The following is a 23508-nucleotide window of genomic DNA, read 5'->3' on the forward strand; positions in this document are numbered from 1 at the left end:
ACGACGTCCCTGGACCGTTGATCTGTCTTCTAATCGTGCCGCTCAGATTCTCTCATACCGCTTCGCCCTTTAAGACTCACTGACGGGTGGCCCTCACCTGTCAGGCAGCCCGCGTGTCTCAGATGCGTGGTGGGCTGGCCTGTGAGCCGTTTAAACCGTTTGGGCCCAATAACCTTTCCCGCCAGCCCAAGTAGTTTGAATTTCGAGTTTCTGTTTATTTTCAAATTACAAACTATTGCCCACTCCAAAAGTGCATAGTTTCAAAACCACTAGGCCAAAATTTATGAAATTGGTATGGTTGGAAAGCTTAGAGTTTTATCCACACAATGCCACTGGTTTGAACCCTAGATGTGCTGTAGAATTAAAGTAGCAAAATAAACAAGACAGGGACTTTTGTGACTTCAAACAATTGTTAAAAATCAACCAAAAATGCTTTTGAGTTGATTCCAACTCCTATAACTCACATTTCACTTACACTAATTGTTTCTGCAAAAATATGTCATGCTTACTTTGAATGATCATGGCCTAGTCTAATTAGAGGACTATTTGGCTATTTCTAGTCAAAGAAATTGTCCAAAACTATTCAAAAATCACATGGGAGTTTTTCTCTCATTTAAATCTTGTCATGAGCATTTCAAAATGAGATAGAGACCCTGGTCTATAGGTTCTCATATGATTTGCTTGATGACATTAAAGCATCACCATGTTAGGATTAAAGTGCATGAGGTGCTCCACCTCATTTAAATCATTTTCTTGAATGATAAGTATGAAGAAGTTGACTTTGGTCAACCTAGGTCATATATTATCCATGAAAGAAATTAAATCTTAATAAGATAATGAGAGGATTTTATTCCTCTAAAGAAGGAAAAGAAACACTTTAATTAGTATGAGAGGAAATTATTTTTCTTAAATAAGAAAACAAATCCACCAACTTAATAGTAATGTGTGATGCTAGTCTAGCTTGTGTGACTTATGTGTGCTTAGTCTAGTATTTAAGATTGATGTGGTGATTGTATGTATCGTATTCGTATTTTAGACGCTAGTACCGAGGAGTATCAAGAGGAGGAGGAGGTCTACTTCCAAGGAGAAGAAGACCAATTTGATCAGTACCACAACCAAGGCAAGCTAATACACTTGCAAAGTGCAAAGCTCTTCAAGAGCAATGCATCACCCTCTTTTACTTTATGCTTAGTGGTCCTATCCCAAGTTTTTACTATGCAAGTTTTACTGCTTTTGATTTATCAAAGTTACTTTTTGATTCATGTTTTACTTGGTCTAGAACAAGCAAAGCTAAGTTAGCACCCCTCATGATTAGTTGCTATTGCTAACAAATAAAATTTGACTACTCTAGATGGGAACTTGGTGAAGTGAAGTGTTTTGAATGATTTTTGAAAGGTGAATATGACTTGGAGAAGATGGTGATTTTTGATTAAAACTGATGTTGGTTTGGATGCGATACCTTTCCAATTCTTGAGTACCCCCACAATACCTGATTATGGGTAGGGCTTAACTGGAAGTTTATGTGTCTTAGTATGGGTTCCCTCTAAACAAGCATCATAGGGGTTATGCCGAGGCTGCCTCCGTTGAAAGTGAATTGATGTGAAATAAGGTGAATTGTTCGGCCAAGCCCTGTGCAGTTCCCAGGCTGACGGTTTGTCTTCACTGGGAGGCCAAGCTCATGGGGAGAGGTGCCTATACTAAGATGTATAAGTGAAAGGTTAGGGTTGATGATCCGCGTACTGAGTTACGATGATTCGGGGTTATCCCCGACGGATGTAATCAAATGTTGTGGCACAAGTGTGCAACCTCTGCAGAGTGTAAACCTATTCGAATAGCCGTGTCCACGGTTACGGACGGTTGGAAAGGCCATACAGTTTCCGGTGTCAGAATTTCTTGAAAAAGGTTGAATGGTGAGTGGTGACTTGACTTGAATCACAACTGAGTTGTGGGAATGACACTAATGTTCCCACTTGAGTTAGTTAGCAAATGTTGTGTCTTTTACTAAAAGCTTGTGAACTAAAATTGGCTTTATGCAAACAAACCTAGAGCTTAGAACCCTCTCTAGCAAACTAGTGTTATTTACCTTAGTATTAGTTTGCGAGTACTTTGAAAGTACTCACGGCTGTGTCCCTGGCTATTCCAATGGCCAGACTATGAAGAGGAGCAGCAGTACGAAGATGACGGCCAGCAGGACGGCTACAACAACTAGGAGTTTCTCTAACGTTAAGCATTGGCCTGTGGAACTAGATAGTCCACTACTACTACTACGCTTCCGCTTTGTGTAATACTTGTGATGTTCGTTGATCAATAGATCAACTATGGTTGTAATATTGGATCATGTGATCTACTTTCGTAAGACGATTATGGCTTGTAATGAATGATGACTTATGATATCAACTGTTATGTCTCGCAACAACATTATTCCTGGGATTGCGATGAAGGGCATAATAGGCATCTGGACTTAAAAATCCGGGTGTTGACACTGAAGGCCCACCTGGTTCGTCGTGCTTCGGTTCCCGGGTCATGAGAGAAGAGCCACCGGTCCGTAACTTCCACTTGCCCCGGGATACGAGAACCTATGACGGCAACACCAAGCCGGAAGACTAGCTCGCAGATTACACCACCGCGTTATATGTAGCAGGAGGAATTCGCCAATGGGCGGTGAGATTTGTGCGGTCAATATTGGAAGGTTCGACTCGGATCTGGTTGAACAATCTACCGAGGGGAAGCATTGATGGGTGGCTAGACTTTGAAGAAGTCTTCGTCAGCAACTTCAGCATTACTTACAAGGGGCCCAACCGACCGCAGTAGCTCGCCATGTGTCATCAGCGCAAGAACGATACCGGCCGGGAGTATTTTGACGAGGGATCGCCTCGGCAATGCCTACGTATTGTAGACTAGGGTTTCGGGAGAGAGCGACGATGGAGATTCCGGGGTCGAGATTAGGCACACGACGTACCCAGCTTCGGGTCCCCTCGGTGGAGGATCCCTACGTGCTGCTAGCAATCCACTATATGAACACAATATGTTTACATGGCGCCGCTGTAGCGGAGTTATCTTGTCTATATGTTGGCCTTCTTATTTCGGGTGCCCTGGCTAGCTTTATATATGCAACCAGCCTAGGGTTTTACAAGAGTCCTAGTCGACTACTTCTTCGGGTTACCTTGTTGGGCCTTCTCTCCATATTGGGTCTTCTCCATATTGGGCCGAGCCAGGTATACTAATAATGGGTACCCGAAGGGTATGCCCATGTCATACTTAACCTAGTGGAGTGCAACAAGGAACTCCTGTGAAGGAGTGTGATAACTGCAAGAACACTAATCAATTGTAGCTAGTTTCGAAATAAGAGTATCGAAACACGAGGAGCTACTAGTCAGGGACTTAATGCCCCTTTCTACTATCTATTAAAGATTACTTATAAATTGTTTTCCAATCTCAAAATGTTTTAAGGGATGGTTGTAATTGGTTGAAAATAAAGTAAATAAAGCAGTAGAATGCATTATAAAAAATGGGTTGAAACTTATTAAGACAAAGTGTTCTCAGTAATTATTGGATCCACCTCTAGCATTAGGATTCATGTTAATCAAGATGAAGTATACTTTTAATCATATTTTGTGTGGGAGAGCTCCGTAATAAGATGTGCCCAGAAAGCCATCTGTCATCGCATCTCTAAATAACCACAACAACTAGTATTGTGCAAGCCACACATTGACTATTTCTGTTAAAGGTTTTATCCCGTGGTTATCGATATGAGCTTGGTGAGTCCCTCTTATCCCACTCATTGATGTGTAAAAGTGTTTATAGGGTAATGCCACTTCTCGCCGTTCACTTTACCACACTTCAAAGGGTAGTTCCCTCTCGAGACCATAAGGCAAATATTACATGGTGCACAACACATAATTTCAAGAAAGAGAACTAACACACATTAATATTTAAAACCATAGATCATCTTAGATTCATCTCATATTCATGCTAGGGTTTATCCATCTCCCCTAGAAGCAATCAAGAACATCATCATAATCTTATGGAGGGGATGAAAGGAAATGGATGAATTCAAATACAAATCCACAATATCAATTCTGAAGAAACGCTAGTTCATATTTTTTCGGCATGTTTCTTTGCTGAACAATGTTGGAATTTTGTATGCCCACGGAGAAATAGAGGACTTTCGGTTCTTGAAGCTTTTGAAGACGTGAGAACTAAAATCAAATTGACTTTTGCAATGAAATTTTTGATTCTTGCAGCGTGGGGCATCTGGATTGTTAGAAATAATATAGTTTTTAATGACAATAATGCAGATTTCAATAGCTGGAAGGCCATCTACAAGCAAGAGTTAAGGATGCTGGTGCACAGGATAAAGAAAAAACATGCAGATACCTTTAAAGAATGGCTCCAGTCACAAGTTTAGAACCATGTATAGTTTTGTTCTGTCTTTTTTTTGGTTTTAGCTTGGACTTTGAGAGTTTCTCACTCTCATTTGTAATTCGTATGTCTTTATATAAATTTTAATAAAAATTGCTCCTTCGAAAATAACAATAGCAATCAAGATTACAATTATGCTTGGAGATGAATGACGCTGGTGATGCAACGGTTGATGATGAAGGGATGCTGGCTTGTCCTCCGAGGATCCACGGAGCAGCCTAGATGTTGTCTTTTCCAAAGTTCCTTCTCTAGATTTGATCTGCGGTGATATTTCTCTGTTTTACGGAGCTGCGTGTCTTGGATCTCTACGCCATCTGGGCGATGCGGCAGAAGCAATGTACTGACTGCTAAACGGGGCCAAATGAAAGCAAGCGGTCACGAACATGCTAGGCCGCTGGCCTAGGGCCGATGTATTTTTTTGACCACCCGGACGCCAACAATCACTTTTTGTCCATTTACATAGGACCGTTGGAGATGCTCTTACAATCGAAGCGGACATTGGGCGACCATAAACATAGAGAGAGTTACATCCACTCAGCGAGAGACAGAGGTGGCTATTGGCGACACGAAGAGAAGCTACATGGAGTATGTTTAACGGTTATTATAGTTGTGGACTTTTTCTCTCCTAGTGCAATGTACGGGTATTTTTGGACGAAAATGAGGAGAAACCTTACTTCATTTCCGTTATTAGTAGGTATACGAAATTAGCTTCTGAGTTGCTATGGTGCAGTGCGACATGAAATATATGAATTCTGAACTAAAAATTATTTAGCCCTTGTGTACGTGCTGGATATGTAGAAATATCTCACAAGATAAAAAAACAATAGCTGACATATCTGCAAAATAAAATTGATTGCATACACGTCCTTTCTTTTTCTTATTTTTAGCAGTCTAAACATCAAAAGTGGAAGTAATAATGGAAAAAGTGGAATGCCCACTTTATACTACTCAAATAAATATACTTTCATGCATGTTGAGTAGCAGGAAGAAGGATGAGAACACAGGAGCGCTTTTCAGTCGACGCGCGTCCTTCATCAGCACCAAATTCGGAAGTTGTGATTGGCCGAACCAGCCGATCGGTCAAGTAAGTAGTTTAGGACAAGGAAAAGGAGCTCCACTCTCGTGCGGCTAAGCCGGGCCGCATTGGAGCGCCGCGGATCCGGCGAGCGGTCAGACTCCCCATCTCACCCGTCCTCGCTGCCACTAGCGGGCGTCGTCAGGCAAAGCTCTGGTGGCGCGGTGGCAATAGGGAGCCCTCCTGCGCGCGGGGTCTGGGCAGCCTGCCTCGGCGTCCTTTTCAGTGGGTTGTGGCGGCCGGACGATGGCGGCACGAGGAAGCTCAGCTACTGCGTGTGGTCGATCCTCCGGCTGCTTCCTCCGTAGAGGGTGGTAGGGGTTCTCGGGCGGCGGCCCTCGTTGGGTCTTGGCGATGGTGGCCAGTGTGGCCGCGTTGGGAAGCGCGTCGGTTATGGAGGTGCTCATGCCCTTTGTGCGGTGCTCCTGCTAGCATGATTTTTAGCGGTCTGGTGGTAGTCAGTGTTGTGGTTGCGAGGGTCGTCTTCTCTTTGCTCAGCCATCAACTTGCAACGGGTTGCCGTTGGGGCTGGCTGATGCCATGGTTTCGCAGTGGTGGCCACGATGGTGACGAGCTTCCCACGCGGGGGCCGTCGTGGCTGGGTGTCGAGCCCCTTTTTCTTGCCATCAGTGGCAGATGACGTTGCTTCCGTCTGTTCTGGTGTGCCCATGGTTATGCAGATGACGGCCATGTGTGCGGTCTCCTCTCCAATGCGAGGTGAGCCGTGGTAGTGGTGGTGGTAGCTTCTTCTTGTCGGTTGCTACGCTCTAGTGTCGGGTCCCCTTCTTGGAGCTCTTCGGCGCATTGAGGGTGCTCCATGAGAGAGTGCTCAATGGGTGTGTCTCTGCTTTGTGATGCCCTTCGACTCCAGCAAGTGGCACACATGCATCGTGGAGTCATCTCGTCCGCGCGCGATCTTTCGGCCAGATTCTCGACACGAGTGGTGTCGGTGCGTAGTGTGGTCTCGGGTGCACGTTGCCCTTCGATTACGTCGATGGTGCAGTGTCGTTGCTGGGTCTCGGCGGATCAAAGTTTGTTCGATTACTCCAGCGAGGTCTCGGGCTGTGTGTCCCTCCGGCGTGTCCTGAGGGCTGTTCATTGTGATTGATGTGCTTAGGTTGTGATGAGTTTTCTCATCGGCCAACCGCCCCCCCAGGTTTGCGGGGGGCCACTTTTCTCATCGGTCTTGTGTGTTGTCGGTGTGTTTTCTTTTGTTCTCCTCTCTTGTAACCTCCGTTCGTTGCAATATCCAATGAGTGACACCACATGAAGGTGCTGCACTCGTGATAGCAGCTCAATCTCTGCCTGGAATTCCCGGTTACCTTGACTAGATCCAACCATGTTTCGCCGCTTGATTGCAATTTTACAACCACCCTGCATGACTGCTTTGTAAAACATTCCAAAACCTCCGGTGCCGATAACCTTTTCCTCATCAAACTGATTTGTTGCCTCTTCTAGCACATGTAAAGGCATACAGTGGGGGTTGCGAACCAAGCAAGATATTATTTGAACTTTTGGATGTTGGCTGTTTTTTTATCACAAGAAAAAAGAATATACCAATTGCTATGATTAATAAAGAAATAATACCGGCAAGGGAGTCTACAATTACAGTCAGTGCACTTCATCCGGTTCTCCCTGTTCCTGTCATGACTTGCCCTGGGTGGCTCCACTACAATAGTTGATCCAGTACCCGCCTTAAATATTTCGATCCCATTCAGGATGCCATCAGTGATGGTAGGATGCCATCAGTGATGGAGCTTGCTGGAAAATGAAATACATGAGTCCATGGGGGTGCAAAATACACAAAAAATCCATAATTTAGGCTCTCCCAAAAAATCCTGCAATGCATGTACAAATCATTTGGGGGGGAGGGGGGGGGGCCGGTGGCCCCCCTGACATGCACTAACCTCTATTCAGATGGACCATCATACTTTTGGTAATTTAAATTACCTTTGATAACTTCTATAATATTGTTGGACTTCAGTAAGAAATCACCATCTATAACCCAAATTCTCCATAGTTTATCATTGACAGCTTCCACTTGGGCTCCACCACATTGATTTTGTAAGTTGTCTGCAATGGAACCTCTGATAGACCTAAAGAATTCAATTTTATGGTTGACTCAGTTGTCACAGAAAGGCCTGATATGACTTCAGTTGCATTAATGTAGGAGACACTGCTCCCTATTGGATCAAAAGTGATGATGAGAATATCATCAGTAATGTTCAGAATAAATTCGATCCCTGACTAGGGAGGAGGCCACTTTGTGGTGTAAACTTGTCAAGAAGAAAAAAAAATTGTGGACACCTTGAAGTTTGTCACTGTAAGATCATATCTCACATCTCAAAGCTAGATGTGTACTTCAAGATTGTACGCCAGAAAATTTCGTTTTGAAATACCTTGTATTTTGGAAAGTAAAAAAAATTCTAAATTCTGACAAAAAATATCTGTCTATATATTTTTTCTATAGTCTAAAATATAAAGAGTTTTCTACTGAAACTTCAGACGGGTACCTATTCCCGAATTAGTTTTTAGAAAAATTTCGATCTTAAAAATACAAATTTCAAACTTTGAAAAGAAGGGCACAATTCTGCCCGGGTGCTGCTAATTCGTGTCCGGCAATGAATCAGAGATGTAACACCATATATTCTCTCTGAACATGGATTTACAAAGGGGATGCATTGCACACACAAAAAAGATCAAAAAGATTACAAATAGCCACGCAGGACATCAATAAGTTACCGGGCCAGCAGGCCGCGCAATTCTCGTAGGTACAGGAGGCAGCCGAAGTTACGCCTTTTGGCCTAGTTGCGATGGACGAGTGCAGTGGCCTAGAGCGGATCAGCGGAGCTCTTCCGGCGTGCCGGCGGCGCCACGGGACAACGGACGACCGCGATGCCGTCCGCCCATCCACTCACCCCAATTCCTGAAGACCGCGGCGGCTCTCGTCGGTAAAGCAGGCCACTGCTCCGCCGCCACAACAATCCCCCAACTGAGGATCTGTGAGTCATTTTTTCTTCTTCAATCTTTTGCCGATTGAGAACGCTGGATGATTCATGTGTATTGTAGCATTAAATTACAGCACCGGTTTTTGTTTTGATTTTTCAATTTAACTAGAGACACTGTTGCTACGAATAACTTTCTGTATTTTATTACTGTAGTTTTTTATTGCGAAATTTAGGTTTTATATTGTTAGCCTAATAGAAATGTTTTCACTCCGCATACCCATGATGGAAATCCTCCCCATAGGTCCACCACTGATGGTAATTCCTCTTCTCTGCCAAATTTCTGTTTATTTTACTGTTTTAGCCAACTAATTATGTTGTGCTTTGTGGCTTATTTTTAACATTCCACAATAAATAAATTCGTTCAATCACAGTCCAACCTAATTTTACATGAGCTAATAGCTGTCGTGAAATTGAGTTAAGATTCCCTAGCTACAATACACAAAATCTGCTTTTGATTATGTATGATCTAAATAAATGTTTATGTTTCTTCTCTGATTTAATAAAAAGGTTCTATTTCTTGTTGTCCCGTTTTCAGTCTAGTTAGGTTTGGACATGTCATGCCATGACCATGGCATCTAATCACTATGTTTGTGGAATCCTCTGTGGCCTTTCTAGCAAGAAAATTATGCACATAGATGGTACTATATGATATGACAACTTCTTTTTCTTACATAATTCCACTAGTGCTCTTATAAAAAAGTCAAATTACTTAGTGAATCCAGATCGTGTTGTAAGGTAGCTAGCGAAGAGAAACATATGAATAGCTATTACTCAGTTCAGTTACAATACGAGAACAGACAGAAATTCTGTCTGTCACAGAATACCAATGGATTGTTTCGCAAAAAAAAAACAGAATACCAATGGATTATAGTAACAGGGAAGCCACTGAAGAAAGATAGGCAACATTAAGGAATCATAGATGCAGCAGGATACATAACCAAATAAGATTAACATCTCCGGTCCGCAGTTAGAGAGGTAAAGTTTTGACTGAACGCCATGACACTCTCCGTAACATATAGCAAGAAGCCAAGAAATACTGTATGTTCTTCTAATACATGCCCAGTTTCAATGAAAGCAGCACCTTAGCTGTTCTCCCAACATATTTCTGGCTAGCTTACCTCTGCTGTGCCTACTTCGGAGGCTTGAAGTAGGCATAGACTGCAAAGAAGGTCTGCAACACAGACATGGCGAGCAGGACCAGGGCAGCAAGCACCGACATGGTCACCCAAGGGTTGCTGAAATAGTTGCGGACAAGCGCAGCACGCCACTTATGCCGTCTGCTGTCTCTGTACCTGTTCACCGCGCCCATCAGGTCGACCAGGTAGTTGTCGGTGGACCAGTGCACCCGCGTGACGATGTCGCTGAAGAATCGCCAGACGACGTCCCTCCTGCTGTTGAGATGGTTGACGAGGATGCCGTGCAGGTCCAGGATCCTCATGTCCTCCGGCGAGGTGATGAGACAGTTCATGAAGACGGCGTAGGTGGAGATGTCCCGCGGGGTGTCGGGGTAAGTCTGCTCGAACGCGATTAGGTTCCGGAGCAGCGACTCGCTGGAGTCGTTGAGCTCCAGCTGCGGGATCTCCAGTACGCCACGGGCGAAGACAATGTCCAGGAAGCTCCTTGCATTACTTCTCTTCCGAAACCGGATCCCGGCCTCCTCCAGCTCCTTGGCGCATGGGATCCACTGTGGAAGCTCCGGCAGCAAAGCGTCACTTTGGCGGTGCCAGTGCTGCTGCTGGCGTTGGCTCGGCGGTAGGCTGACAGAGAGGTAGAAGAGATGCAGCAGGTGGTGCACTTTGTTGCATGCGATGTGCGAGCGGTGCAACATTTGGGGACGAAGAGAGCGGAAAAGCCTGAGGCTGCCAGTCACGAGGAGCTCTTCGGGTTCGTCCTCATTCCTGAGCTGCTGAAAGAGATTCCGGATGACGGAAAAGGGGATCTGGTTCTCCAGAAGCAGCAGGTCACGCGTCACTAGCTGCCACACCCCACACCTGCCGTATACCTGAGTCCAGTCCTCGTAACCATCCTCGTCAAATTGATCTCTGTAGCCATCAGCTTCCATTTTCGCGCGGCGCGCATACTTTAGCAAGCGGTGTAGGATGAAACAACCGTCGAGTAACATCATCTCGGCCACCTCATCTTCGGGATGGGAACCCGAAGTCCTCAAAGTGCCTTGAGAGTAGGAGGCCTGAATTTGAGGCAAAAGGCGTTTCATGCTCGTGAAACATCTGTCCAGTAGCACCACAGTCCTGGCGGGCTCCAAAAGGGTACAGTGCCGGCTAATGAGCTGCCGCACACAGCACCATTTGTACTTATCAAATTGCACCAAACTCTCTTTGTACTTGCACGGGGGAAGACCACCAATCTTGGAGTTTCTGCTGCCTAGACAAACAGCAACTGGCTCATATTCTCCCCTGGCGTCATAACCAGAGTTATAAAGTTCCTGGGGGACCATGTAGATGGTGGGTTGCTGCGAGTCACCATATACCGCAGGAACTGCGCTGCACAATTTCTTTAGCATTATCTTAAAATAGCGCTTGTTTACATGCACGTCACTGATCTCTGAGGAAAAGACCAATACACAGTTAAATTTTACCTAGTTCTTAATTTCAATCCTCGTCTCATTGATGAAGATGGAGTTTTAACAATGCAAGAACAAAAGAAGGCCAGTTTAGTCAAAGCACAATATATTTTTATGCTGCAGATTGGCATGGGTTTGTAATCTGCAGGGACATCCTCAACTAAACCTAGCTCTCAAAGATGGCTGAGGCTAAAACTATTATTCCAAAACTTTCCAAGTTACATTCTTGTGCATGTACTGATGTAGCAGGTAGTTTATTTGCATCGGTGAACTAGCCATTTTTAATTTTTTATAGTGTGATGTTAACACAAAACTGTGCTCATGCTGATACAGTGATCTAACAGGCTGTATAGTATCCTAGAAGCTATTGACTCGGAATTTATTCCTGGTACGGTATACTGATGTTAACTCAAAAGTAATGGAATAGGTACATCATCGTATAAACTGTCTATATTTATGTACTGTTGACTGATCATATCTGAGATACTACAAAATTCCTTTCGGACTGATGCTAACTTATCAGTACACGTTGAGATATGTTGCTTTATTCTGTTGAGTATTCTAAGCTACTTTTCTTAATGATCGCAATTTGCATAAAGCAGCCAGTTAGCATCACATCCGGAGCAAAAAAGTATATATTGATGGTCATGGTGACAGTATCAAGCTGGCGTGAATAGCTGCCGGCAGTTCGTGTGAACCAGAGGTGGACGCCACATAGTTCAGAGGATGATCGATGCATCGTAGCACATGAAAATAATGGTGGGAATCTTGTTTTCTTTTTTTATTGATATGATAAAATAATTTTTTCCCCTGATTGTTCTAGGAATATATAGCCATGAAAGCTAATAAGATGACTGAAACCCACTTGCACCACGATTATGAATACATAATCCGAGCAAGCTTATTTGTATTTTTTTAAATATCAATATCTGGATATACATGATCATAACAATGCAAAACTATCTAGTCTAGATTCAAAAGCACTGCAATCAAACATTTTATGGTAGTTTGGGTAGGTTGAAATGTGATATTACATGCCTAGATTTATGTATATGTGGTCCAAGTATTTCCAAAATATTTGGAAGTTATCTATTTATTTTGAGTATGTATATATGTTTCTGTGTATGCCTCAAAACTGAATTTCTGAAATAAAAAAAGTATATTCGTGAATTTCTGCACATGAAAGCATAGCGCCTGGCACCATGAAGCCTCGGTTAATTAGTACCATCCAGATTTAAATGCAGCTTATAACAAATACTCAGAATTGAATGCTATAATCACATTTCTTTTGATGCGTGTTAAAAAGAATGGAGAAGGTTATAGACCTAAACGTCCTGGATTAGTCCAGATGTTGCGAATGGCCCCGATAAGCTCATAGTGTTCTGGTGCTGGGGCTGACGCGGTATGGACTTCATTCACAAATGACACAACGGGGTATCTGCAAAACGCAGTGTTATGGACAAAATGAAGATTAAATAAAGATGATTTGACAAGCAGAAAATGATAGCCCACGGCACCCTGCATAGGTCGACGAGTTTGGCAGCAGTACCCACACAAATAACACAATGCATCTATCATTCGGTTCACTACTCATGATGTTTAGGCTTTCCACTACTCACATGTTTCACCAAGTTCGCATAAACTTCCAAAAGAAAAAACCCAAAATCAAGAAATCTCAAGACAATAGTCCTGGCCTCCTAGGGCACAAAAAAAAATTGTACCAAGAACAACAAGTTTTTTTTAAGAGCAAAAGAATGGGGAGGACAACACAGGCTGTGGTCATAATCCAAGCCAGATTCGACCTCATGTATATTCTTTTCTATTTTCTTGTAGTGAATGTTAGGCCTGGTTTTGATGTACTGACCTACGAGATGGAGTATCAACTTGATGCTCCCAGGTGCCAAGCTTTGGTTTGGTGCCCACCATCTCACTCTGAGGCTCGCCCATGTTGCTCATGCCGTCGTTACCGCTCATGGTGCTGATCCGAGCTTAGGGAGGAAGATGGAGTGGCAAAGACGCAAAGTGCATAATCAAGCTGGGAGCAGCTGATCTAGATCGACTATAGAGAGCTTTGGATAAAGGCAGGCAATAGCTAAACTAATGATGGTTAAAGAGAGTGAGTGTGGGTGCCATTTGGTGGAGGACTATGACCGTCTCTCGATGTATATAAAGGGAAAGAAAGAGAGTTTTGGATACTAGATGAGAACATAAGAGTAAATAGAAAAAGGAAACTGCTTGCTCTACTTTCTTTACTTTTCGCTCCCGCTCATTCTCTTATGTAGTTGTGGGAACTGATAATAGATAATCCAACAGACATTCATATTGTAAAATAAAAAATGGCCACGGTAATATCCGAATCCAGGTGAGCATAAAAATGGATGTGGTAGATATCCAAATTGGTTTTACAAATGCAAAAACAAATGTGATATTGGATTTTGCATTAAATGTGGATATGAAAATAGATATATCCATATCTGAATAAAATTATGTTAGCATATTTTTAGAATTTCTATCCCGATATGCCAATTATATTCAACCAGAAAACACTAACAAAGTGTAAAATGTGAGTGAAAAGCTGGCTGAGCACGGACCCGACCAATCTGGTGTGCATGTCGCTGGGTGACAAGGAAGGGGAGATGACAAGATGAGTTGGATGATGCAAACTTGGGCCGGTGCACTCTATTGGGAGGTGGGCGAACAACAAGACGACATGAACCGGTTGATGCTTCAGCCAGTTGCACAATAGAGTTTTCCTTTAACAAATTTTCAGACCATTAATTTGGTAAAAAATATGTAAATTATATGTCACAAACATTATACTATCTGAAACTTTTTAAACTATAAATCAAATGAAATAACTTTTATAGCATATATTTCATATTTTGTTGAAAAAATTAGTGGTCAAAGTTTTCTTAAAAGTACGTGCATGCCTTATGAAACGAACCGGGAGAGTACCTGAAATGCGTTATTGCCCTTTTATACAAAAACGGCGGAAGTACTATTTTGTATTGCTGTAGTTTTTTATTAAGTAATGTATTTCGAAACACCGGGTACGACATACAAGTGTACACATATAAACACTCATAGCTTAAAAAATGATGAAGTACTATGGACGGATAACATCGTCTCCAGCAAATCAAATAGGCCTTTGTAGTTTGTAGCAGAAAATGATATGGTCAATACAAACTGACAATTGGACTGCTTATAGAATTCCATTTGTGTACCCGGGGAAACAAGCACTTATTTGTGAATCGGGATGTATATATCTATGGCAATGACTCAATTCAGTTTACAATAAGAGTACTGAATACAAGGGAATACATCAACACACAATCCGCTGAAGAAATATAAGCAACATTATGCAATCATCATACATGCGCATAGCAGGCTACACATGGCCAAATTAAGATCGGAAGCAATTTAAATCTCCGGTCCATGGTTAGAGAGTATTGTAAACCGCCCCCAATACATGGTCCAGTTTTATTGAAAGCAGCAACTGAGATGTTCTCCGAACATAACATTACCGGCTAAGCTTACCTGTGGTGTGCTCTTACTTGGGTTTGGGGGCTTGAAGTGGCGATAGACAGAAGAAGCTCTGCAGCACGGCCAGGGCGAGCAGGAGCAGGGCCGCGAGCACCGACATGATCACCCAGGGATTGGTGAAATAGTTGCGCACGAGCGCCGCACGCCACTTGTGCCGCCTGCTGTCCCTGTACTTGTTCACCGCGCCCATTATGCCGACCAGGTAGTTGTCGGCGGACCAGTGCACCTGGGCGACTATGTCGCTGAAAAATCGCCAGGCAATGCTCCTTCTGCTGTTGAGATGGTTGACAAGGATGCCACGCAGGCCCAGGATCCTCATGTCCTCCGGCGAGGTGATGAGGCAGTTCATGAAGAAGGCGTAGGTGGAGAAGTCCCGCGCGGTGTCCGGGTATGTCTGCTCGAACGCGATGAGGTTCCGGAACATTGACTCGCTGAAGTCGTCGAGCTCCAGCTGCGGGATCTCCAGCACGCCGCGGGCGAACTTGATGTCAAGGAAGCTCGTGGCGTTCTTCCTCATCTTGCACCGGATCCCAGCCTCCTTCAGCTCCTTGGCGCACGGGATCCACTGCGGGAGCTCCGACAGCAGCTCGCCACTCTGGCGATGGCGGGAATGCTGCTGGCGGTCAGTCATCGGTCTGCCGACGGAGCGGTAGAAGAGGTGCAGCAGGTGGTGCACGTCGTCGCGTGTGATGCTCGAGTTGTGCAGCATCTGGGGACGAAGGGTCCGGAAAAGCCTGAGGCTACCGCTCACGAGGAGCTCTTCTGACTCATCCTCATTCCTGAGCCGCTGAAAAAGCTCCCGGATCACGAAGAACGGGATCTGGTTCTCAAGCAGCAGCAGGTCGCGCGTCACGAACTGCCAGACGAAGCACCTGCGATAAACCTGAGTCCAGTCCTCATCGTCGTCAAACTGATCGCTGCCGCCATCAGCTTCCATTTTCGCGCGGCGCGCGTGCTTTAGCAAGCGGTGTAGGATGAAGCAGTCGTCTTCTAGCATAAGCTGGGCCACCTGGTTGTCGTCGTTGCCCAAATCCATTGACATTTCTTCAGAGTAGGATGCGCGAATTCGAGGCACGAGACCCTTCATGCTCTCGAAACAACCGTCCAGTAGCGCCGAAGTCCTGGCACGATTGTGGTGACCCTGCATACCACTGCATGTTGTAGTATGCCAGTCGTTGATATAACATTCACGAAGTACCAATCCGCAAATATTACATCCCTCGGAGTAGTACAACAGAACATAGCAAGTCCATAACTCATTCATTTATTATTACAAGCATAATGTACATATCATCTCGGAGCTCCTCTTGGGTCCTAAGAGGGACACTCCTGGGTTCGAGGCGAACCCAACTCAACTTACAATATAGAAGTCTTACTAAGTTATACATTTATTTCCTCGAGCAGTTAAGTACTAAGAGTTCGTACTGCTCGGATACTAATACTACTTGGTAGGTCTACACGTGCTCTCCTCCGGAACCCTTCCCGGTTCCGTAGACTATGAGGTAGTCTACACCTTCGACACCTCCAGAGAGGTCTGGTTCTTCATAGCCGATGATGTCGGCTCCTTCAGGGTTGTCGTTGTCCTCCTCCAGATGGTTCAGACAATCTAAGCAGGGGATTTAAGAGTGGTATGAGTACGAGCGTACTCAACAAGTTCATTATAGAAAAGAGGTATTTAATGCACTAGCTACGATATTAGACCAGAAAGTCTAATACCAATGCAAGTTTTGATAAACATTTCTTCAAGAGGTTGCTTTTATTTCAAAGAACTATGTCCGTCAGCCTTCACCGGTTCACTAGAACTTCATGGAGTTCCTTTCCGACAGCGTTCGCAGTTCCAAATCCCGGAACAGGGAGTGACATGTCACGATTCATTACACTCTGCAGAGGTGTGTTGCTTTACCCATAAGAGATCTTAACCTTGGTGCCAACCGGGCAGCTTTCCCGTCCACACTTCCTTCGGTGTGAGGCCCGGTATAAGGTCATAGCCAATCATATTCCTTCGCTACCTCATACACCCACCCTTTGTTGCATCCCCGACCCTGGGTCCTCGCCGGTCCTCTTACACCAATTAAGGATGGACCCCGACCACGACGACAGTCTGGGATCGAACCAGACTCCTTCGCCGGTAGATGCAACCCCTCATAGACCGCAATACCGTGGGGACTTGGCTGGGACCCCCACCCTACAACCTGATCCTCGGGCGACAAGTGTAACTACGGTCTCTGCCGTGGGGACTTAAGGCTTCCCCAGCCTACCGCTTGCCCCCTTGGAATACAAGTGGTATACGTTAAAGCGCGTCCGTTGATGTACAAGAGGTGGAAATACGATTGACTATTCTGTCCCACTCCAGATCTTATGGTTAACACGGGTATCACGGCACAAGAATCACTGGACGACATTTGTTGTTTAATCCTAGATGGATATAAACCCTTGCAATGGAACCTCCACCATATCAACACAATCCATGGTTCCATTGCCCACCACTTAGTCATATTCATAGTTATGAAAATAGTGGTTTTGCTTTTTATGCAATAGTGGTAAACATAGTACTTTGCAAGTAATTTGATAAAAATACTCGAATGACATGAGCAAGTGATGAACTTGCCTGAACACTGCAAAGTGTTGTAGTTGGATGGTGTGGACTGACCCTTGTCCTCTATTGCTGAAAAATAGCATCATTGTCCGATAAGGGCAATGGTTAAAGAAGCATTTATGCATGATTCCAGTTTCAGGGTTTGTTCCCCCCTTCCGATGTCTTATCATTTCATGTGAGAGGTTGATACTAAGAATAATTCAGGGATACTCTGTTTAGGGTAAAATTGCAACCTTGATATGTTGTCAAGGTGTTTTTAAAGTCCAAAAGAATTTATGGACTTATTTTCATTATTGAAAATATAGGGTGTGATTTAAATGATTATTTAAATCATCAAATTTGAACTTATTCTTGTTTATCTTCAAAAATTCTATTTCATATTTTATTATGATAGATATTTTTATACTGAGTGATTTTCATATTTTTAATTATTTTTTTAGAGCTATTTAACATTTACTATGCATTTTCAAAGTTTCAGTATTTTATGGAATTGTGAAATGTCACATTTGCCCCTGGGCCCACATGTCAGTGTGGCCCAGTGGTTAACCCTAACCCGAGCCACACTTGGGCTCGGTCGGACGCACCGTCCCCTTCTCCTTCACTCGCTCGCGAACCCTAGCCCTCGCTCTCACGACTCCCGTGTCACCGCCGCCTTCGCCGAATTCTTCCGGCCAACTCCGGCTGTCGCCGCCGGCGAGATGGAGCGCATCTGAACCGCCATTCGACGGCGCTTCAGATCCTCCGCTTCGATTTGCGTTTCACCGCCTCCTCGACTCGTCCTCTTCGCCTCCGGTCGCCTGGCGTGGAGTGCCGTGCCGATCTCGTCGCCGCCGATGCTCCAGATGCCGTGGCGTCGCCGTGCCTTGCCGTGGTGGTGCCGGGCACTGCGGTGTCGTCGTTGCCTGGCCTGGCCTGGCGCTGCCGCGCCCTCGGCGTGTGCCGCCATGGCAGCCATGGCCGCGCTCTTCACTCCGCCTCACCTGTGAGTACCCATCGCCTCCTTCTCTCCCTCTCTGTTCTGCTCTCTTCTCTCCTCCTCCTCTTCGTCTTGCTCAGCCACTGGCATGCTCCTCCATGTGGAGATGCCTGCCGTGGTGATGCGCTGCTGTTGCGCCTTGCTAGCTGCTGTGCTGCTGCTATGTATCTGCTGGCCTTGGCCATTGCTTCTGTGGCCAGCCTGTGCTTGTGATACTGCCGTGTGCAGCCCTGCCTTGCTATACATGATTCTGTGCAATAATTCCTAGGCTATGTGCTTGCTTACGCTTGCAATTCTTGCTTTAATTCTATCTCTGTGACTTTGTCCTTGATGCTATTACTGCTAGATCATCAGGTGTATTCAATTATTTTCCCTGGCTTGATTACTGTGTGTATTCCTTGCAAATTTGCAAGTGCCAGTGCTCTGATGTGCTATATCTTGTGCTTAATTTCATGAGCATGCTCAATTGAGCATTGTTGTTGGCTTAACAGTACTATCCAGTGATGAGTGCTGTATGCAATCCTTGTGTACTTGTTCCAGTGGTTCATCATGCCTTTGATGTGCTTCTGGATACAATTATGAAGTCATTAATTTTGTATCTGTTTATTCAGTTATGGCTTGGGTGTAATTCTTCAGTAGCTGGCTCATTACTGATGCTATGCTTGGCTATAGCAACCTGTAACAAGAGCTAGCAAGCTCTGGTGAGCATATGATCATCAGTTGCTTGATGATTAACTGTTGAGCTTCTGTCTGTGCCTATCTGGTGCTCACCCTGTGCTGTGTGTGCATCACACAGGCTTGGCCTGTGTGTGATGGTGCTTGCTCAAGCATCAGTGGATGCTTGCAATGATCCATTGGATCATCTGCAAGGCTCTGGTGCATCAATTGCTTGTGTAATTCATTTATCTGTTTATCTTGCTTTATTAAATGGATGAATGATGTGAACTGTGATTCAGTGATGATCATTTCAGTGAATTTGATAAGGCTAGCTGGATGCCAACCATTGGTTGGTACCCTAGCCCACTAGTGAACCCTACTGGGTGATGATGTGGTGGTTTCAAGTGTTGGCTGTGGGTTGAGGTGGCCCTGGCAGCTCAGTGATGCTATCATGGGTAGCTCCCCCTTCTCTGTGGCTTGCTGTGGTTGGTGTTTGCTTGCTGTACTTGGATGATTGCTCACTGCTTGATCCAAGACTGGACTTCTAGTGGCTTTTGATGCTGAGAAATTATATAGACAAAGATTTGTCTATTGTCTGATGGTATAGCTAGCTATAGGTGCTAAGTGTGTTGGGCTAGGCTAGCTGTGAATTCATTCTTTGCTGGATTTCCTTAGTTGTGCCACTAATTTGACATAACTAATGTTCCCCTTGGATGATTTCCTATTTGCCTCTCCCATTTGCTTGCACCAACTGACTATGTAGCCAGATGATGACACAAACGACACAAACAGGGTATTCTACCCTCTTTGCTTCTGTGACATATGCACATGCTTAATTATGAGCAAAACCATGGTTTGCTCATGTTTATCTAGTATACCTCACTCCAGCTCCTAGAAATGGTTGTTGGTGTAGAGGATTGCTTCTGTGCTATTTGATTTGCTTGCCCTGCTCCTCCTTGCAAGCTGGTGGTGCTTGATTAAGTGTTGTGGTTGTTTGAGCAGGTTGAACAGCAGTGGCTGTTCTTCCTGTTCTTGGGTTCTTGCTGAATTACCCAGTGAAGTCCTATCGATGGAATGACTAGGGTTTACTGTGGAGGCTTTTATGTGATCTTCTTCTTCTTCTTCTCTGGTCGACAACAAGGCTTACAGCTTGTTGGTGACTCACTGGCTGTGTGTGTGTGCTGTGCTGCATGCACACACAAGGGCTTGCTGTTGGGCATGCACAATGGCTGTGTAAGCAGCTTGTGTGCTTGCTGGTTGTCACATGCCCAGTGAATGGATCAGCTCGGCTGATGCTTGGTCATATCCTCACATTTTTTCTTTCTTTTGCTAATCTGCCAAGTGGCTTTGCCACTTGGCATAATCTGTTTCTCTTCTTTGTGTGTATGCAAGGACTTGGAGATGATCAAGATGAATTGCAAGATCATCTTGGTCAGGGATTGCATGAAGATTAACTTGTAGTTTAGGGTAGTTTATTTCATTGTAATTTTCTTTCTTTTTCTTTTGCATTTTGTCAATTCTTGTAATCAGTTGTAATATTCTTATATTCCAAATCTGAATATTCTAAAGACAATGTATCTTGTGTGATTATCAATAAAGCTCCAATTTTTTCTAATGAGCTTTACTTTATATTTGTATTGTTCATATTCTTTATTATTTATAATTTGCTCAATGAATTACCTCACATTTAAATTATGAGATATTCATTTGAGGTTTGAATTTGAAATTCAAATGCAACTTAGGTTTGAATTCAATCATGCAACTTAAGTTGTAATGCACATACTCTCCTTTCTTCTCAAGACCCTAACTTAGTTGAATGAGAAACAAGTTTGTCGCACTCTCGAAACCCTAACCCTGTAAGGTTTCGAGAGAGAAACTTGTCCACCTTCGATGCAGTTTTGTTTTAAAAGCGCGAAGTTTCCCTAGAATTTACAATGCAGTGCACATCCCTTTCTAAAATCTACCCCTCGATCGTCTCTAAACCTGGGACATTATAGCCTTTCCCCCTTAAAGAAAACTTCGTCCCGAAGTTGTGGTTGTAATACCTGAAGAGTTCGGGATATGTTTTCCTCAGGTCTTCTTCCTTTTCCCAGGTGGCTTCCCTCTCGGGGTGATGTTTCCATTGAATCTTGCAGTACTTAATGGCTCTATTCCTGAGTTGTTTCCAGTTCTCCTCGAGAATCTTAGCTGGCTTCTCGATGTAGGTTAAGTCTGGTTATAACTCGAGCTCATCATGTGATACTGGCTCGTCTGGGGTCTTTAAACTCTTCCTGAGTTGCAACACATGGAATACATTGTGTACCTGAGCTAACCTTCCCGCTAGATCCAATTCAAAAGCTAATCCTCGGTTTTGACTCAGTATCTTGAAAGGTCTGATGTATCTAGGGCTCAACTTCCCCTTTACTCCAAACCTCTGAAGACCTTTCATCGGGCTTACCTTAAGGTACACCATGTCTCCGACTTGTGGCTCCCATGTCCTTCTCTTTTGGTCTGCATAGCTCTTCTGTCGACTTTGAGCTATTTTCAGCCTATCTCTTATGATGTCAATGATCTGCTGCTTTTCCTTGACATAATCAGGATTGAACTCCTTGCTTGATCCTGCCTCATACCAGCATATCGGTGATCTACACTTCCTTCCATACAGAGCTTCGAATGGTGCCATCTTGATGCTGCTTTGATAGCTATTATTGTATGAAAACTCTGCTAGTGGTAAGTGCTCTTCCCATGATCCTCCGAAGTCTAGGGCACAAGCCCTAAGCATATCCTCTAATATCTGATTTGTTCTCTCTGTTTGTCCACCTGTCTGAGGATGATAGGCGGTGCTATAGTCTAGCTTGGATCCTAAAGCTTCATGTAATTGCTTCCAAAATGCTGATGTGAACACGGATCCTCGATCTGACACGATCTTCTTGGGCACTCCATGTTTACTCACGATCTCTTTGATGTAAAGATCGATGAGTTTCTCTCATTTATCCTGCTGATTTACTGCTAAGAAGTGTGCACTCTTCGTCAACCGGTCCACGATTACCCATATCATGTCCTTCTTTTTATTAGTCATGGGTAGTCCGGTGATGAAATCCATTCCTATCTCCTCCCATTTCCATTCTGGAATTGGTAAAGGTTGTAACTTTCCTGCCAGACTTTGATGTTCAGCTTTCACTCTTTGGCAGGTATGGCATTCCGCCACGTATTGTGCTATCTCTCTCTTCATGTTATTCCACCAGAATAATTCCTTGAGATCCATGTACATTTTTGTACTTCCCGGATGTATAGTGTATGGTGTTTGATGTGCTTCCCGGAGTATAACTTCCTTGATCTCATCAATATCCGGAACGCAAATCCTTTTCTGGAACCATAATGATCCTGATTCTCCTCGGTGAAATTCTGATGGTCTTCCCTCATCAATCCTACTCATCTCCTCCACGATGAATGGATCGTCCAATTGACCCATGATTATCTCATTCTTTAAGTTAACACTTAACTCATCGGCTATTTGTAAAGCCGATAATCCTTCATGAGCTTCTTTCTCCCAAAGTTGTATTTGGGCTTGGCTTATTTCCTTCCTCAACTCCGGTGATAACTCTTGTTCCACTCCTCCAGTGCTCTTCCTACTCAAGGCGTCTGCTACAACATTAGCCTTTCCTGGAGTATAATTGATGGTCAAATCATAATCCTTGATTAGTTCAAGCCATCTTTTCTGTCTCATATTGAGTTCCTTTTGAGTGAAGAAGTACTTGAGACTCTTATGATCCGTATAGAGCTCACATTTGGCTCCATAGAGAAAATGTCTCCAAGTTTTAAGTGCAAATACGACTGCTGCTAATTCTAAGTCATGTGTTGGATAATTCACTTCATGAGGTCTGAGTTGCCTCAATCCCTAAGATATTACTTTCCGATCTTGCATGAGTACGCAACCTAATCCATGTTTGGATGCGTCACAGTACACGGTGTAATCTTTGCCAACTTCCGGGACTGCTAACACCGGTGCTGTGATAAGTTTCTCTTTCAGACTCTGAAAACTCTTCTCACACTCATCAGACCACACAAATGGTTTGTTCTTTCTTAACAGCTTAGTCATTGGTCCTGCTATCTTGGAGAATCCTTCAATGAATCTCCGATAGTATCCTGCCATTCCTAGGAATCCTCGGATTTCCTTGACAGTCTTGGGTGCTTCCCAGTCTAAAACTGCTGCTACCTTGCTCGGGTTAACAGCTATTCCATCCTTGCTAATAACATGACCAAGAAATTCCACTTGATCTAGCCAAAACTCACACTTGCTGAATTTGGCATAGAGTTGATGTTCTCTTAGTGTTTGCAACACTATCCTCAGATGTTCAGCATGTTCAGCTTTATCTTTGGAATCTATCAAGATATCATCGATGAACACAATGACAAACTTGTCTAAACATGGCATGAAGATCTTATTCATAAGATTCATGAAGATTGCTGGGGCATTGGTTAATCCAAAAGGTACTACTAGGTATTCATGATGTCCATACCTTGAGACAAAGGCTGTTTTCGGAACGTCTTCCTTCTTGATCTCTATCTGATGATAACCGGACCTTAGATCAATCTTGGAAAAGACTCCCGTGCCTCTAACTTGATCAAATAGATCTTGTATTCTAGGTAGTGGGTACTTGTTCTTGATAG

General features: G+C 44.0%; 2 protein-coding genes and 1 long non-coding RNA gene across 3 annotated transcripts; 1 reads left to right on the plus strand and 2 right to left on the minus strand.

Annotated features, from left to right (window-relative positions):
- The first annotated feature begins 8235 nt into the window (after positions 1-8235).
- Positions 8236-12101, plus strand: LOC127311760 (uncharacterized). The gene is made up of 2 exons (XR_007857856.1): positions 8236-8499; positions 11689-12101. It is a non-coding gene; the product is annotated as an uncharacterized lncRNA (long non-coding RNA).
- On the minus strand, positions 9635-13203 carry LOC127311759 (UPF0481 protein At3g47200-like). The gene is made up of 3 exons (XM_051342219.1): positions 12951-13203; positions 12412-12524; positions 9635-11067 (listed from the first exon to the last, which is right to left on the minus strand). Exons 1-3 carry the CDS (start codon positions 13058-13060, stop codon positions 9635-9637), a joined length of 1656 nt encoding a protein of 551 aa, XP_051198179.1. The 5' UTR covers positions 13061-13203.
- Positions 13204-14636: 1433 nt separating this feature from the next.
- Positions 14637-15716, minus strand: LOC139834023 (UPF0481 protein At3g47200-like). The gene has a single exon (XM_071824409.1). The coding sequence runs from the start codon at positions 15714-15716 to the stop codon at positions 14637-14639; it is 1080 nt and encodes a 359-aa protein (XP_071680510.1).
- Between the last annotated feature and the right edge of the window lie 7792 nt (positions 15717-23508).

This window comes from Lolium perenne, chromosome 7 (assembly GCF_019359855.2).
Source record: "Lolium perenne isolate Kyuss_39 chromosome 7, Kyuss_2.0, whole genome shotgun sequence".
NCBI classification, from domain to species: Eukaryota; Viridiplantae; Streptophyta; class Magnoliopsida; order Poales; family Poaceae; genus Lolium; species Lolium perenne.

Excerpts from the sequence above, each read along its gene's own strand:
- LOC127311759 (XM_051342219.1), bottom strand. The coding sequence starts at position 13,060 with ATGAGCGGTAACGACGGCATGAGCAACATGGGCGAGCCTCAGAGTGAG. Across the intron at positions 12,525-12,950 it reads GTTGATACTCCATCTCGTAG|ATACCCCGTTGTGTCATTTG; the intron begins GTCAGTACATCA and ends TGCGTTTTGCAG. Across the intron at positions 11,068-12,411 it reads GACTAATCCAGGACGTTTAG|AGATCAGTGACGTGCATGTA; the intron begins GTCTATAACCTT and ends TCTTTTCCTCAG.
- LOC139834023 (XM_071824409.1), bottom strand. The coding sequence starts at position 15,716 with ATGAAGGGTCTCGTGCCTCGAATTCGCGCATCCTACTCTGAAGAAATG.